Source organism: Scyliorhinus torazame, chromosome 11, assembly GCF_047496885.1.
Source record: "Scyliorhinus torazame isolate Kashiwa2021f chromosome 11, sScyTor2.1, whole genome shotgun sequence".
In the NCBI taxonomy this organism is placed as follows: Eukaryota; Metazoa; Chordata; class Chondrichthyes; order Carcharhiniformes; family Scyliorhinidae; genus Scyliorhinus; species Scyliorhinus torazame.
This window is the reverse complement of record NC_092717.1, coordinates 105,744,234-105,758,842: the sequence shown is the minus strand read 5'-3', so window position 1 is coordinate 105,758,842 and position 14,609 is coordinate 105,744,234. Positions and strand designations below refer to the sequence as shown.

Here is a 14,609-nt window from a genome sequence, read left to right as displayed (position 1 = left end):
GCATGGAGGGTGCGTGAGAAGAAGGCCACGGGTCTGCCCGCTTGGTTGAGGGTGGCTGCCAGAGCTACGTCGGTTGAGGGTGGCTGCCAGAGCTACGTCGGATGCGTCGCTCTCGACCTGGAAAGGGAGGGACTCGTCGATGGCGTGCATCGTGGCCTTTGCAATGTCTGCTTTGATGCTGCTGAAGGCCTGGCGGGCCTCTGTCGACAGGGGAAAAGCTGTGGATTGGATCAGTGGACGGGCCTTGTCCGCATAGTTGGGGACCCACTGGGCATAGTAAGAAACAGAGCCTTAGCAGCGCATCAGGGCCTTGGAGCAGTGAGAGAGGGGGAACTCCATAAGGGGGCGCATGCGTTCAGGGTCAGGGCCTATCACTCCATTACCCACTACATAGCCGAGGATCGCTAGGCGATTCGTGCTGAACATGCATTTATCCTTGTTATACGTTAGGTCAAGGATTTCTGCGGTTTGGAGGAATTTTCGGAGGTTTGTGTTGTGGTCCTGCTGGTCGTGGCCGCAGATGGTGACATTATCGAGGTACGGGAATGTGGCCCGTAAACCGTACCGGTCAACCATTCGGTCCATCAATCGCTGGAAGACCGAGACCCCGTTAGTGACACCGAAGGGAACCCTTAAGAAGTGGTAGAGCCGCCCATCTGTTTCGAAGGCAGTGTATTTGCAGTCACTAGTGCGGATGGGGAGCTGGTGGTAGGCGGACTTAAGATCCACCGTGGAATGCGCGATACTGTTGACCAGGTCGGATATGCGGGGGAGAGGGTACGCGTCGAGCTGCGTAAACCTGTTGATGGTCTGACTGTAGTCGATGACCATCCTATGCTTCTCCCTGGTCTTTACCACCACTACTTGAGCTCTCCAGGGGCTGTTGCTAGCCTCAATGACACCTTCCTTCAGTAACCGTTGGACCTCTGACCTAATAAAAATCCGGTCCTGGGCACTATACCGTCTGCTCCTGGTGGCGACGGGTTTGCAATCCGGTGTGAGGTTCGCAAAAAGGGAGGGTGGATCGACCTTGGGGGTCGCGAGGCTGCAGACAGTGAGGGGGGTATAGAGCCGCCGAATTTGAAAGTTAGACTTTGGAGGTTACACTGAAAATCCAATCCTAAGAGTGTGGCCGCGCAGAGGTGGGGAAGGATGTAGAGTCGGTAGTTTTTGAATTCCCTTCCTTGGACTGTGAGGTTAACTATACAAAACCCCTTGATCTCTACTGAGTGTGATCCGGAGGCCAGGGAGATTTTTTGATTAACGGGGTGGATGGGGAGAGAACAGCGTCTTACCGTGTCGGGGTGTATGAAACTCTCCGTGCTCCCAGAGTCGATTAGGCAGGACGTTTCATGCCCGTTGATTAGCACCGTCGTCGTAGCAGTCGATAGTGTTCCGGGCCGAGACTGGTCCTGGGTCACCGAGGCTACTCGTGGCAGCAGTTGAATGTTCTCTTCGGGCAGTGTGTGGTCAGCCGAGCTGGTGTCCTGGGGACCCATCCAAGATGGTGGCGCCCATTGGTCGCACATGGCCGGGGGTGCACCAAATGGCGGCGCCCATCCATCGCAGGTGGCATCCGCAGGACAAGTTGGCGGCGCCTGGAGACCGCATGTGGCCCTGGAGGAGGAAGATGCCGGCACCCGCTAGCCGCACGGGGACAGTGGAGAGGATTGTGGTGGCGGTCCGCATTCGCCACCGGAGACCGCAGCGACCGCCCGGGCCTGGCATACCGCCACGAAGTGGCCCTTTTTACCGCATCCCTTGCAGGTGGATGCGCGGGCTGGACAGCGCTGTCGGGGGTGCTTGGCCTGCCCGCAAAAATAGCAGCGGGGCCCCCCGGAGTTGCCAGGCCGTCTTGCAGCACAAGCTTGTGGGGGGATGGGAGATGTCTCGGGGTCGGCCGCAGGGGGGTTCCACGCTGCCCAGGGGGCTGACGCACGGTCGGGGACGTAAGCGCGGGCTTTTCGGGAGGCCACATCCAGGGAGCCGTCATGGGCCAGTGCCTCCTTGAGGCGTAGGGTGTCTTTCTCCAGCAATCGCTGGCGGATTTGGGTGGACAGCATACCTGCAACGAAAGTGTCCCGGATGAAAGGTTCTGTGTGGTCGCTCGCTGAAACTTGCGGGCAGCTGCAGTTTCTCCCCAACACCAGGAGTGCACAGTAGAATTCTTCCAGGGATTCCCCAGGGATTTGTCGCCTCGTCGCTAGCAGATGTCGAGCGTAGACCTGGTTTACCGGGCGAATATAATGTCCTTTCAGCAGCTCCATTGCTGCATCGAAGTCGTCCGCGTCATCGATGAGGGTGTAAATTTCTGGGCTCACCCTCGAGTGCAGGACTTGCAGTTTCTGTTCTCCCGTGGGTGTGTTTTTGGCCGTCCCGAGGTATCCGTTAAAACACGCCAGCCAGTGCTTGAAGGTTGCCGCTGAGTTTGCCGCGTGGGGGGTGAGTTGCAGATACTCCGTTATTCGGAGCTCCATTCTTTTAAATCTAGCTTATTAAATTTATGCACAATCAATAACCTCAGAAACAAGATTGGAGACAATCGAAGGCTTTAATACGCTAGACGTTTCCCCCAACAGCGCAGGTACAGAAGGAAGCTGCTGGGGCAGCACGGGCTCTTATATTCCGCCTTGCAAGGCAGAGCTAACATGCAAGCTTATCCAATGGAACAAGTATATTCTCCACGAATGGTATTCCGGCATTACTAGGTACCGTAATCCTCCTAACACAGACTACCACATGGGGGTCATAGTTTGAAGATAAGGAATAAACCTTTTAGGATTAGGGTGAGAAGAAATTTCTTCACCCAGAAAGTGGTGAATCTGTAGAATTCTCTATCACAGAAAGTAGATGAGGTGAAAACGATGTGTAATTTCAAGAAGGAATTAGATGTAGTGCTTGGGGCTAAAGGGCTCAAGGGATATGGGGGGGAAGGCAAGATCAGGGTATTGAACTTGATGATCAGCGCTGATCATAATTAAAAAATTGTTTTTAGAGTATCCAATTATTTTTTTTTCCAATTAAGGGGCAATTTACTGGGCCAATCCACCTAACCTTTGGGTTGTGGGGGTGAAACCCACGCAGACATGGGGAGAATGTGCAAAGTCCACACAGACAGTGACCCGGTGCTGGGTTCGAACCCGGGTCCTCAGTGCTATAGGCAGCACTGCTAACCACTGCACCACCGCGCTGCCCCAGCGATGATCATAGTGAATGGCGGAGCAGGCTTGAAGGGCCAAATGGCCTTCTCCTGCTTCTTTTTTCTATGTTTTTTATATTGGGCTGCATGGGAGGCACAGTGGTTAGCACTGCTGCCTCACAGCATAACCGACCCGAATTCAATTCCTGCCTTGCATGACTGTCTGTGTGGAGCTTGCATTTTCTCCCAGTGTTTGCATGAGTTTCCTGCGGGTGCTCTGGTTTCCTCCCACAGTCTAAAGATGTGTAGGGTAGGTGGATTGGCCATGATATAAATTGCCCCTTAGTGTCCAGGGTATGTGCAGGTTAGGTGGGGTAGGGTGGGGGAGTTGGTCTAGGTAGGCTGCTCTTTCAGTGGGTCGGTGCAGACTCGATGAGTCGAATGGCCTCCTTCTGCACTGTAGGGTTTTTTTCTATGATTCTACGAAGGATCCCAGAAAAGCAGTGTTCATTAGGAGACTTGTAACGTTCTTGTGCTGTTCCCCATTTGTTTTACATAGTGCAGTCATTCTTCAACAGAATCTGTTAGAAATCAGAAATAACTTTTGAAATTGCTAAAAGTGGTTATAGTCTTAAAAGGGGAACAATGGGAGCTCCCGAGGCCTAGAAAAACCTGGGCCTCCATTGCTGTAAGAACTATGACGATCAATTACAGAAGCAACTGCCAGTGAACTGCACATTTACTGTCAGCTGCACTCTGCAAACATAAAATGGCCGAGAGAATGGTAGTTTGTTCTTTACAAAAGCAAAGTACCACAGATGCTGAAAATATGAAATAAAAACAGAAAATGTTGCATATACTCAATGGGTTTGTCAGCAACTATGGAGAGAGAAACAGAGTCAACTTTCAAGTTGATGACTTGTTTATATTGGTTATGAGAATGGGGTTGCTGTTTCTCTGATTGATAGCTATGTACGTGTTGTATGTCACATGATATATAGCAGGCATTTGGTTCACACGTGCAACGGCACTTATAACAGTAAAGTACGTCACCTAAATAATTAATTTCAGTGCACATGTGCCATTAGATATTCAAGCTGCTCATGCCGTAAGGGGCCTTGTATAATAATGGAAATTTCTGAAAAGCATACAGCTTTTCTTGCACAAGAAAACAAAATGATAAGTTTGACTTTAAAAGTCAGTCATAGCAAATCACGGCGCTGATTGGAAGAAAATGCTCTGGAGTCGACCTATTTTCATTCTCACTTTATATTCCTCTGTTCATTCAAAAAGACTGCTTGGATCTTCTCCAGTTTAAAGGAAATAATCAGTACCACCTTTGTTCTTTCTATGTCTGTCACCAAGCAATTAACATCCACCATTTCAGTCTTCCTGTCGAGCATGAAAGGAGGTTATCGCCAACTGCAATCTATCAATCTGCATCATGCTTGTGGAACATTTAGAAAGCCCGATTTATTTGTAACAGTAGTTTTTATCCATTTTAAAATATTATTTGCAATTTATTTTTTAATTCTTCAGCACAATCAGCACAATGTGTTCTTGGAACATTATCTGAAACACCTAAATGTCTTATTTGATTTCATCTTTTTGAAACTTTAGATGTTATCAGAATTGACAATACAGCATTTCAGTTACCTTGGACGCTTCCAGCCATCATCACAACATTCCTATTACAAGCTAATGCCATGTGAAAAGCCTAAATCCACGGTTCGCAGCTTCTCAATGCTGGCACTCATTTGGCAGAACCTGTCATCCCTGCCTGGCCGGCGGTTCATGATCCTTGCATTTTCTTTGCTTTCTCACTGCAATTATTCTATGCAAAAAAAGTGAGTGCAGAATACCTATGGGTCAGATCAGGATATAAAGAACAAGAGGAGTTCTGGAAACCCACTTCATTCTATTCTACTATTTTTGGATAAACAGTAAAGGAATTAAAACAGGCTGTAAGTGGTTCTAAATAACCCAGTTGAAGTACAATGAATGAGTGCACATATCCTTTGTATTTGGGATCACGGTATAAAAAATATTCATTAAGTCGTACATATTAAATGTACTCATTTAATTTTTATTTTTCACACAATATTAAATATGCCATTATCATTAGCACTCCTGTCCAATGCACATCACCATAACAATTATCCCTGAAAGGCACAGAATAAGCCTTTAAACTGTCAAGTAATGCTTTTGTTGGATAATTGGGTTTTAATCTGGTAATTTGTATGTGCATTATGGGAAACCATGGTGCCAATCTTTAAAGTGCAATGTGTTTAAGAATTTAGTGTACATCAAGATAACTATTTTATTATTCTTACATTGGAGAAACCATTACTTATTGAAAGTATTCAGATGCCATTAACTGATTTGAAGTAAACAATGTAGTTATTTTGATATACTGAATTAACTGCAAATCTCTAATATATTGCAGCAATAATTGGGCATTTATAAAAAATAGCGAAGATTTTGCAGGAGGTAGGGGCCTGATGGTCCTTTATGTGGCCCAACCAGATCTGCATGCCTAAACGTCACCATAGAGTCATAGAATAACTACAGTGCAGAAGGAGGCCATTCAGCCCATCGAGTCTGCACCAACCCTCTGAATCAGCACACCACATGGGCCCAATTCCCCGCCCCATCCCCTTAACCCCACCCAACCTTTGACACTAAGAAGAAATTTAGCATGGCCAATCCACCTAAGCTGCACACCTTTGGAATGTGGGGGGGGGGGGGGGGGGAAACTGGAGCACCCGGAGGCATTTTATACAGACTTGGGAAGAATGTGTAAACTCCACATAGACAGTCACCCGAGGTTGAATCGAACAGGGGTCCCTGGTGCCTTGAGGCAACCGTGCTAACCACTGTGACACCGTGTCGCTTCTGGCATAAACCTTCAAGTCGAACTCCCAAGGATTGGAGGTGAAGGATATTCCTGGCTGAGAGAGTAATGGTCTCTTAGAGACAAGCGTACCAAAAGTAAAGCTGAGGATTTGACTGAACAGATTGATTTCAGAATTGGCAGGATGAATAGTGGGCTAAGGAGCATTTTATAAATACATTCTGGAAAAATTCATCCACAGCAGCATTGTGTGAACCTTCCATTAATAACTGAGTCTGTACAATCTATGACATGGCATTGACCTTTCGAATGAAAAGGAGCAAATTTTAGACATTTTAGCGATGCCAAAGGCATTAATGATTCACTGTGGTTGCATCACAGAAAGGTTTGATCATGGAAAGTATAAAATACTGAAAATAAACCACTGGTATAGAAGCTACATGCATAACAGAAAATAGATAGGTAGCTTAAAATAATTAGCATGGAGTAGTTTCATGCAAAAGTTCAGACGATGTCATAAACCACAAGGGTATTTTCTTCTTGTAACTTGAATCCAAGAATAAGCTTACAATCTTAAAAGCAATCAGGGATATCTATTATTTTTATCACACATATTCTATAAAACACTTGGGGAGTGATGTTCAGATTCTGCCTACTTTTGTAGTTGCAGTATCACTTATGCTGTATGCTAATGCACAATTTAACAACATGACAATGGATGAGAAACTTCTACAATGAAGGACTAACAATTCTGGTATTGTGGCTGATTATTCAGACTATTCGCCATCAATATATAGTCTAGAATTTAATCTGAAACAACACAGTACTTAAAAGTTACTGGAAGAAATAATATAGATACGAAGGACCTTTTTTCACTTGGCTTTATAGCAGTGGACTGGCAGACTGCTGTAGCAATTGCTTCTTAATTAAAGTGTTTTTGAGAAACAGCAGAAATAAGTACAGCGCTATTAAATAATTTTATCAATGTGCCAGCTCCCAATATGACTGTAATTGGTTCCATCAAAGATGAAAGAGGTCAAAATGTAGGACAGATGTTCAGTGAAGTACATTTAGGCTATTATAATCTCGTATTTTAAATTGATTTTGCTTCATCTGTGAAAGAAGGTACACTTTGCTGGATTTTGAAAAAGAAAACATCAGGAATGATTTAAATAGAAATTGCAGTTAATTAACTTTGATAAGCAAAACTAGTATTGACTAAAATCTTTTCGATTTTTTCTTCCTCTGAAGAAAACAGATGCAGATTTATACACAAGACAAATTTCAGGAAAACCTTCTCTTAAAAAATTAACCTGTGTTGAGTTAGGCTGGCCAACCTTTTTGAGATTAAACAGTGTTTGTCATGATTTTATCAGAAAACCTTTAAGCCAAGCATGGACATTTCACATCATATTCTATGACTAAGACAGCATGGTGTGTTAGTAATGGGATAAATCTTCATTGCATCTTTAATACCAATCTTTTCGCTGAGTGCTTAGTGGCCAAACAGCAGTCAAGTTTTTCACATGTATTCATCAAAACCTGACAAAAAAACGTTCTTCCTGGCGTTCAGTCCAATAATCAGGACTGATAATGCATGACAAACTATATTTTCACAAGTGCTCACATTAAGTACTCACAGTATGATGCAGACAGACAAGGCTGACACTAAAACCCTAGAATCTAAGAAATTGTACTCACTGATGTAGGAGGCATGGGAACAGCAGTATAAGGCTATGGCACAAGTCACAAAGACTGACAGCTTATCTAAAATTCACGTCCCATGGGCTTGAAGGTATTACTTTTCCACAGTGGGATATAACTGAGGAATCTGCACCATACTACTAAATGTTTATGAATACCAAAGTTTAATATTTAATAGTGTCCAGACTTTATCAGCATTTGGTATTCTTAAAGCAGATTCAAATGCTTTCAGTAGCTAGTCACAACTTTAACAAGTTAATTTTCTAACAAATACATTTCATGTATGTTATTTCTGTCATTCACCGGCATATTGAGAATTAGCATATTGAGAAGACTTTTATGAGCTTCTGACATTACACTGTCAATTTCAGCCAAGAGACAAATAAATATGAAATACAGGTTGGTGTTTAAAATAAAACCTAGATAAATACCACCATTGAGTGACAGGATATAAGTTTGTGCGAATGATTCCATATACACTGCATGTTCTCAATCATGTCAAGGAAAATTACAGCATGGAGACCAGGCACTTTTTCTCATGTGAGTAATCGGAAACTTGGGAGAGTTCTTAATGACCAGATACAAATTGGCAGTAGAAGGTGCTTGAAAACAGATCAGCAGCCTGCTCTCTTCAAAAACCACAACTTTCATCTATATAGCAACTTTAATACAGTAAAATGTCTCAAGATGTTTCATACAAGCATTATCTAACAAAATTTGGCATGAGCCATATAAGGAGATGTTAAGGTAGATGACCAAAGGCTGGGCCAAAGAGGTAGGTTTTAAGGAGCAACTTATAGGAGCAGAGAGGGGTAGAATAGCGCAACCGTTAATAGAGTGATTAAGATCAGGAATGCACAAGAGGCCAAAGTTGGAGGAGTGCAGCTATCACGAACGATTGCAGGGCTGGAGAAATTTACCTAAATAGAAAGTGACAAGGCCATTGAGAGATTTGAAGTAAAGGATGAGAATATTAACATTGAAACATTGCTTAATTGAAAGCCAATTTAAATCAGCAAGCACAGCAGGTTATGAGTGAATGAAATTTTGTGCAATTTCGGTCAGCTGATTTTTGAATAACCTCAAATTTTCAGAGTGTAAAACATGGGAGGCTGTCCAAAAGTGCATTGGATTAATCAAATCGATTTGTAACAAAGGCATAGATGAAGGTTTCAGCAGCAGTTAAGCTGAGACACAGACGTGTGACCTGCTGAGCAAGAAAATTAAAGAGAAAGGTGAGCAGGGGAAACAGTAAAGCTGAGAGTAGAAGTGACAGGCACTGATAATTTCCAACAAGAGAAGACCCAGAACTTTTCTCTTCCAAAAGCAGCTCATTTCCACGCCCTACATGGTACGATATGGCACGGTAGTACAGTGGTTAGCACTGTTGCTTCATATCGCCAGAGACCTGGGTTCGATTCCCGGCTTGGGTCATTGGATTTTCATGGAGTCGGGGTGATTCCATGGAGAGATAAAAATGTCAGTCGGACCTCAATTCCAGGATTCCAGAAATCATTCTTCGGGTTTCTGATTTTCAGTAGGGCTTTTTAAGAGTGTAGGCTGGTTCGAGTATGCACTCTTGACCTGGGATTATGGGGATAGATATGTCTTAGTCCTCTGCAATTCTCAAGGAGTCAGGCCAGTTTTTCAAAGAGCTGTGGTCATAGCATCTCAAGAGGTGTCATGAACCATAGCCTGCATGAGGAAACCTTTCAAAAGGAACGTTCAAAAGGTCCTCCTCATGACCACCATGACAAGGTATTTCACCCCGCAGGAATCAGTTGCGAATATGTATGTGACATGCCAATCATTACTGACCCCCTCATACCAATTATTAAGCAACTCGAGGCACTCAATTATACTTCTTGACCTATTTGCTAACCAACATCATAAGCAGTTCTGTACGCTAAGGCACCAACCTCTCCTTTTCAATAGTGCTGTCATCACCTCATTACCAACAAGTCCACATTTCGCATCCGTGTTCTCAACAAGTGTCACCCCCAATCGTTCTTTCTTTTGCAAGGTCCTTGAAACTGTCATTGTCTACGTGGCTCAGTTTCCGCTACTGTCATCGCTCTCTTTTTGAATGCCTGCGGCCTACACAGAAGACCAAGACTAGACTGATTAAAATCACGAGGAACATCTTCTTTGACGACCACATTGTCATATCTCTCATTCTACCACTGTAACTCCTTCGAGCATCCCAACTCTGCCCACTCCAGCAATAGAGGTCGAATCATCAGTTGTTTCTGATCCATTCTCTGAAAATCCCTGCCTAAATCTCTGCACTCTTCAACTGGCAAAAAGAAATCTACTTGTTTTCCTGCTTCAAAAGCCTTCTAATAACCCATTTATTAGCAGTCAGCTCTCCAGCAACTCCCTCATAAAGGTTAGATGCCGGGCGGCACGTGGCGCAGTGGTTAGCACTGGGACTACAGCGCTGAGGACCCAGGTTCAAATTCTGGCCCTGGGTCATTGTCCGTGTGGAGTTTGCACATTTTCCCTGTGTTCCACGCCCACAACCCAAAGATGTGCAGGTTAGGTGGATTGGCCACGCTAAATTGCCCCTTATTGGAAAAAAAATAATTGGGTATTCTAAATTTATTTTTAAAATAAAGGTTAGATGCCCATTAATTTTTTCCACTATGACTACCTTGGGCATTTTTATCCACTGGGGTAAGGATTTACTCATGTTGAAGCGCTTCAAAGCGGTGTTATGCAGGCCACGTAAATTTCCAAGAGACAGACAGCATCCTGGAGCACCACCTGCACAAACCGCGTAGGTTTCTTTGAAGATATCAATGGAGAAATGAGTATGGGCCGTACAGGTGCCAGTTGTGGCATTGTTCGCTCATTGGGAATATACATACTCTGCATAAAGTCACTTTGCAAACAGATTTTTGTCCCTCTAGATTAATGGAAGCTATTGTTGCTGTTGTTCTACTGGAATAAGAACAGTGGGCGGGATTCTCCACTCCCGCGCCGAAGTGGCTGCGCCGTTGTGAACGCCGTCGAGGTTCACGACGGCGCGAAATGGCCCCGATCTCGACCGATTCAGGCCCTGACAATGGGCTAGGATCGGGGCCGCGTCATCTACACGTGCCAGGCCTTGTCGCCCGCGTAAAGGCGACGCCGCATAGATGACACGGCCGGCGCCGCATAACTGGCGTCACCCGCGCATGCGCGGGTTGGCCGGCGCCAACCCGCGCATGCGTGGTTGCCATCCTCTCTAAGTCCGCCCCACAAGAAGATGGCGGACGGACCTTGCGGGGCCGCGGAAGGAAGGAGGTCCTCCTTCAGAGAGGACGGCCCGACGATCGGTGGGCACCGATCGCGGGCCACCCCACATTTGAGGTACCCCCCGGTGCAGGATCCTCCTTCGCCCCCCGCAGGCCGCCCCCCGCAGGCCGCCCCCTCAGCGTTCACGCACCATTCACGACGGCAGCGACCAAGTGTGGACGGCGCCGGGGGGAACCCGCCGTTTTGGCCTTGCCGCTCGGCCCATCCGTGCCTGAGAATAGCGGGGGTGCCGGAGAATTCCCATTTTGAGTGTCTCCGGCGATTCTGCGGCCCGCGGAACACAACCGGGCCGTTCCCGCCGCTTGGGAGAATCGCGGGAGGGCGTCGGACCGGCGTCCCGGGAAATTTTGGCGGCCCAGGAGATTCTCCTAACCGGCGCGAGAGTGGAGAATCTCGCCCATTAACTTTCAGATCACCAGCAAATCCATAAATCCCTAACTCTGTTCTGCACATTCTCTGGGGGGGTCTCCCTATTCTAGGCCCCCAGCCTGGGTCTCCCTTTACAGGGGCCCCTGTGGGGGCCGCAGGGAAGGCTTCCTATTCCAGGGGTCCCTTGGAGAGAGGTGGGGGCGGGTCACCCCTGTACTTGGGGGTAAGGGGGGATCCAGGCAATCCTGGGGAGGGGAGCTGCACTGCGGCGCGGGGGAGCGGGTGTTTGGGGCCGGAGGGGGGGTGGTCACAGGAACTTGCTATCGGGCCACCTGCTCAAGATGGGGGCCAATAGCGAGACAGCCTGGGAATCCCACGTATTCCTTGCCATGCATAAATTTGCATCCCGGGTGATCGTAAACTGGTTGCAAATCAGCTCTGACAGGAGAACATAGTCTCCCAATCGGAGAATCCAACCCTTCGTCTTTTTGCCTCATACAGCATTTTATGTGCAAAGTAGCAGCTGTACACCCTGACCTATCAACAATCTCTTCCCTTTAAAATGATGCAAAATTACTTAACATTTGCCAATTACAAAAATGAATAAGAACAAGTAAGATTGTAAAACCATCACTTTGCAGTTTGGCTCACTGCAGCTGCAAATTCCTGCCCACTTGCAAATTTGTACCCAATTTTTCAACAGTTCCATATTGGTGGAAGAAGGACCAGCTACCGGGCTGAATCAACAAGTCCTTAACTAAAAAAAATGGGGACATATTTGGAGGAATGTGGTACATACCACTTTGGTTGCACAGTGGTTGGCACTGCTGCCTCACAGCGCCAGGGATCTGGGATTGATACCAGCCTTGAGTGACTGCCTATGTGGAGTTTGCACATTCTCCCCGTGTCTGCGTGGGTTTCCTCCGGGTGCTCCGGTTTCCTCCCACAGTCCAAAGATGTACAGCTTAGGTGGATTGGCCACGCTAAATTGCCACTGAGTGTCCAAAATTGTGCAGGTTAGGTGGGGTTACCGGGATAGGGTGGGGCTGTGCGCGTAGTTGAGGTGCTCTTTCCAAAGGTTGGTGCAGACTCGAGGGGCCGAATGGTCACCTCATGCACTGTAGGGATTCTATGGGTAAGAATGGGTAGATTATCATAGATTATCATAGAATTTACAGTGCAGAAGGAGGCCATTCGGCCCATCGAGTCTGCATCGGTATAACCTGTCTTGCTTGTTTTCGATGGAGAAAGATGATTTCAGAGCTTGAAAGCTGTTATAATATTCCACCAATAGATATTGAGCGAGATCTTCTGGCTATTCATGCCGCCGGGATCTTCCGGTCCGACCGACAGCGCACCCCCATCACGGGATTCCCAACAGCATCGGGTGAATTCAGTGGGAAATCTCATTGACAGCAGTGAGACCAGGAGATTCTGCCGATGGCAAATGGCTGGCCGCTTCCCACCACTGAGAAACACATCCTGGGGAGGCCAGAGAATCGTGCCCATTGAGTACTTTGTCCATCCTGACTCATGTATCAAGTTTTGAACATAGATGTTTGAAACTATTCCTTAACACAAATTCAGCTTTGACATACTTAATCCTTAGGACATTCAAAATCACTATGAATGCTGCTCATGTGAAGTACAACATTTTATTTGGCGTGGAGGGCCAAATTGGCAACTGAATTCTCACTACATTCTGGTTATGACATTATCGGTGATTTATGTACCAATGTAAACAGCAGGAATTCCCATTCAGAAAAAAGACTAACAGAGAGCAACTCGACAAATTAAATATGCTTCATCTTGATTTCCTGTCCTGTCCTCCATTCCATCAGTGGAAAGTATTTTCAGGGATGTTCTTGAGCTAAATCAGTAATTAACCTGAAGACTGAATAATGGGAGCATTATTGTTAAGTTAATTCATCCTTCCGCTAAACAGCTGTCGATCAATGATAAAACAAAAAATACTCGAATGAAACAAGAACAAATTCTCTAATGAGCTGATTTGGGCACAGGTCACGTTTAACAATAGCGTCTGACTGTAAGAAAATCACCACTTACTTCTAAATCGTTAAAAAACAGATGTGTATCAGCCAAGTTGAAGATCATTTCTTCCATTCGTAGCCCGAGTGACACTGATGTAGGTGGATCCTGTAAATAAAAGTTCAAATAAGAAAGCAGCACTCGTAGGCTAAAGCAGGTGTGCCCTAACTTTTTAAAAAATCTTTGTGGATCATTTAGTTGCAAACTGAAATCTTAAACTTGGTGTTCTGCTTTGGGATTTGTCCACAATTTGCCCTTTTAAAACCCGCAGTCCCACAATATAGATGAAAAACAGCTTCCCAACTCTCACCCATCCTCTACTGCCAGTGGATTCTGGCCGTGGAGGTGGATTGAGGGCTTTAAATGGACAATAATTGCTCACCTAAGGTCTCCAACAGACATAAGAGGGTGTGAGCTAGTGCACACCTTACCTTACCTATCCCCTGTATTATGGAGACTTGGTCACGAGTGGACGGGACTACAGTTGACTAGTCACCCGACATATTTTAAATGCCATTTCCACCACTCGGCGCAAAGCGTAAAAATTCACCCCACACAGGTCCGAAAAGCTGAGTTGTCTGAACTTTGCTGACTGAGTTGTTCATGGTCGAGACTACATTCAGCCATTATTTGGATTTAAGTGGACTAAAGAATGGAGTTAAAGTTAACACTGAGGAAGAGATAAGCTTTTGCATCAATTGAGCACGATTTAACGAAATAAAGGTCCCATTTTGGGCAAGTTTAGAGGGGTGTTTCCTGGCGCCTGCAGTGCCAAGAATGACCTTGTTTTTAAATGGGGTTGTTCCTTTTTCGGGCTCAGGCGAAGAAAGCCCCACCGAGCCTGCATTTACATTCATTGCAGGAAGAGATTGGGGTACCATTTTTAAATGACGCCATAATCCCTCGACCCCCAATTTACCCATGAGGGGGTCCTCGGCCCCTCCCCCCTCATAAGGGTCGAGCAACACCCCCTCGAGCCCGATCCCCGTCACAGGCAAACTGGGACCCAGGCATTGCCAGTCACCCACTGAGGGCGAGAACCCCAGATCACGACATTTTGCGTGATCCCGTTAAATCTCGCGAGGCATCCTGAGCATCGCCCGGCCTTGTCGCATCACCAAGTCTGGTGCGATGAGGCCTTATAAAAGGTTTGAAATATGGAGTTTAAATAGCTATCAGTTGACGTTTTCTAAA

At 46.0% G+C, this 14,609-nt stretch overlaps 1 protein-coding gene across 13 annotated transcripts in view; it reads right to left on the bottom strand.

The window, feature by feature from the left end:
• Positions 1 to 14,609, bottom strand: part of eya1 (EYA transcriptional coactivator and phosphatase 1) — a 314,469-nt gene that overhangs the window by 52,535 nt on the left and 247,325 nt on the right. For all 13 annotated transcript variants that reach the window (XM_072467575.1, XM_072467570.1, XM_072467574.1 and 10 more), the window contains one exon: positions 13,434 to 13,523. In XM_072467575.1, coding sequence (XP_072323676.1) covers positions 13,434 to 13,523 — 90 coding nt within the window. The remainder of the gene's footprint in view (positions 1 to 13,433; positions 13,524 to 14,609) is intronic.